Genomic DNA, 2,876 nt, shown 5'->3' on the forward strand with positions numbered 1-2,876 from the left:
TCACATATATTCTTCCTAATACTGATGTTTCCCAAACATAGGATTGAAGCTTTCTAAAATTATTTTATTTGGGATGCCAAGCTCTCAGGATTGAAGAATGGAAGAAGTGTCTTCTATGTTCCAGGCTTTGTGCTAAACAGGTTACAAATATTATCTCACTTGATCTTCACAACAACCCAGTGAGGTAGATGTAACTATTATTGTGATTTTACAGTTGAAGAAACTAAGGCACACAGAAGTTTTTATGACTTGCCGAGGATCACAGAACTAATAATTATGGCAGATGGAAGATAAAATGACTGAGAAACAAAGGTTTGAGCTTCTGAGCTCATTGAATAATTATATAACATATAAGGACCAGGTCTCCTTAGCTTTGGTACTGAGCCCCAATTACAGTAGAAGACAGATTTTTATGCACTTAAAAACAGTTAATCAAATAAGATCAGTTAATTAAAAGAAAACATTGAACAGGTACAAAATATGATACAAAATTAGGTAGTTTAATTTCTAATTGTAGTAAACATCAGGGACTGTCAAAATTTTTAGGCTGAGAGGGAACAGGTGTCCCACTCCACTACTCATGGGTTTGAATTCAGGATCATGGAAACAATAATGATTGACCGTTACATGACCAGTTTATAGGTAAGATATATGAGTTGCTTGAGACATATAATTGTAAGAAAATTCACATTAATATTCAGATTTGACCAGTTTTCTGGTCAGCATAAACTAGGTCCTTTGTTAAGTGTCACTAAGAAAAAGATAAAGGTTTAAATAACGCAATAAAGTTATTTTCATAATTCCCATAATTAAAAAAAATTCTTACAAGACAGAAATTGGATTAGATCTATGACTGAATAAAAAAGGAACTGAATTAGTTTCAAAATTGAGTGGGTTCAATATAGTTTTTTGTTATTTTCAATTCATGGAAAAAATATATTACAGTAAAAAAATGCACATGAAACTGCAAATTTACCATCCACAACTTTATATTCTCTCCAAATATGCAAATTATCAAATAAATTTCTTTTGCTCTTTTCTTTTCTTATTCTCCCCCAAGCCCTAGAGATGGCTATGACTAGACACAAATAGAAATGTGTGTTTGTGTGGCTGTGTGTAAAATTGTTCTCTCTATATATATATTTCTATTTATCACTTCTTTCTCTGGATATAGATATCATCTGCAGCATTAGTGAAAGCTGGAAAAAGAACATCCTTAAAATATTTCTGTAGTCATTCATGCTTTTGGTCAGCTTTATTTTAGCAATCTATAAACCACTAATTATACTATGATGCATTTAGCCCCGAATATTAACTTAACAGTATTGCATGTCTTAACAATCACTCTATGATGGGAAATCCTTTTAGAACATATTTTGTCTTCCATTCATTATTCAAGTCCCATAGATAATGCTAAAGGAAGAACTAAAAGATCATGACAATCATTTTATGAGTACTACTGATACTACTACTACTACTACTACAATTTATTTTTATGAAGTCTTATCTTCACCCAACACTGAGGTGGCTCAGAGCCTTTGCCCTGAAAAGAGCCTCTGTATTCTGCTACGAATCTGCTGTGTCTTGATACTGTAGATAACTGGGTTCATTAAAGGTGGAAAGAGAATATAAATATTACCCATAAGGACATGCACTATAGGGGAGAGGTGCTTGCCAAAACGGTGCACCATAGTCAGGCTGATAATGGGGATGTAAAAGACTAGGACAGCACAGATGTGAGAGACACAGGTCTGAAAAGATTTGAGTCTTTCATCCCGAGATGCAATTGCTAAGACAGATTTGAGAATAAGGACATAAGAAATAAGGATAAGGACAGAGTCTAACAATAGAGTGCAAATCACTAACCCCAATGCATAGAAGCTGTTAAAGCGGATGTCAGAGCAGGTCAAGCGGAGCAGGTCCTGATGCAGACAGAAGGAGTGAGAGAGAACATGGGGCCGACAGTAATTGAAAAACTTTAGGAGGATGATAGCAGGAGTGATAAATAGGAAGCTCCTGATTAAAATGGCCACCCCAATTTTGATTATTCTGGCATCAGTCAAGATAGAGGAGTAATGCAGTGGATTGCAGATTGCAATGTAACGATCAAAGGACATGGCAAGGAGGACAGAAGATTCCATAAAGGACAGACCATGAATAAAATAAGACTGGCCAATACAGGCATCCAAACTGATGTCACTGCTGAGTCCCCATAGGATCCCCAACACTGTATGCACAGTGGACAGCCCCATGCACAGGTCAGTGAGGGCCAGCATGGCTAGGAAATAAAACATGGGTTCATGCAGACTCTGTTCAGTGCGGATCACATGGAGTATCATACAATTCCCAAGGAGAACCATGGCATAGATGGAGGAGAAGGGGATGGCGATCCACACATATGACTGTTCCATGCCTGGGAAGCCTGTGAGGAGGAAGGTAGAGGCACTGAAGTTGTAACCAGGTTGAGTAGACATGAGTATTTTTTAAAGTAGGATAAAAGAATATGTCCATGTGAAAAAACTTCATTCACTTCAATTTAAAAGCCCCATCACCAGCTGCCTGGACCAGGGTATTTTTTTTTTTTTTGGTTGTGAATAAATATTCCGAAACATATCCTAGTTTAAAATTTTGCTACTGGGAAGCAGAGAAAATGTGTGTGGGGAAATGCAGTTTCTTTTCCTTATTAATCATCATAGTCAGGAAGGGAAGATTTATGTAGCATCTACTTAATCCCTAGGCTCCAGTAGGAGTGTTTGTCTTTAGGGATAAATATCTCATCTTTGAGTTGCTGAAGCTAAGAGCACAATACAAATCTCTAACCTCTGACCTAGGTCCCAGTTCATTCATTTAAAAATTCAGTATTATAAGGGAAAGAA

At 36.5% G+C, this 2,876-nt stretch overlaps 1 protein-coding gene across 1 annotated transcript; it reads right to left on the reverse strand.

Annotated features, from left to right (window-relative positions):
- Positions 1-988: 988 nt before the first annotated feature.
- Positions 989-2,474, reverse strand: LOC141559908 (olfactory receptor 51V1-like). Its single transcript, XM_074297562.1, has one exon. It carries the CDS (start codon positions 2,472-2,474, stop codon positions 1,530-1,532), a length of 945 nt encoding a protein of 314 aa, XP_074153663.1. The 3' UTR covers positions 989-1,529.
- Between the last annotated feature and the right edge of the window lie 402 nt (positions 2,475-2,876).

The sequence above is a fragment of the Sminthopsis crassicaudata genome, chromosome 3, assembly GCF_048593235.1.
Source record: "Sminthopsis crassicaudata isolate SCR6 chromosome 3, ASM4859323v1, whole genome shotgun sequence".
NCBI lineage: Eukaryota > Metazoa > Chordata > Mammalia > Dasyuromorphia > Dasyuridae > Sminthopsis > Sminthopsis crassicaudata.

What these genes read in the sequence shown, in the direction of transcription:
- LOC141559908 (XM_074297562.1), bottom strand. Translation starts at nt 2,474, where the DNA reads ATGTCTACTCAACCTGGTTACAACTTCAGTGCCTCTACCTTCCTCCTC.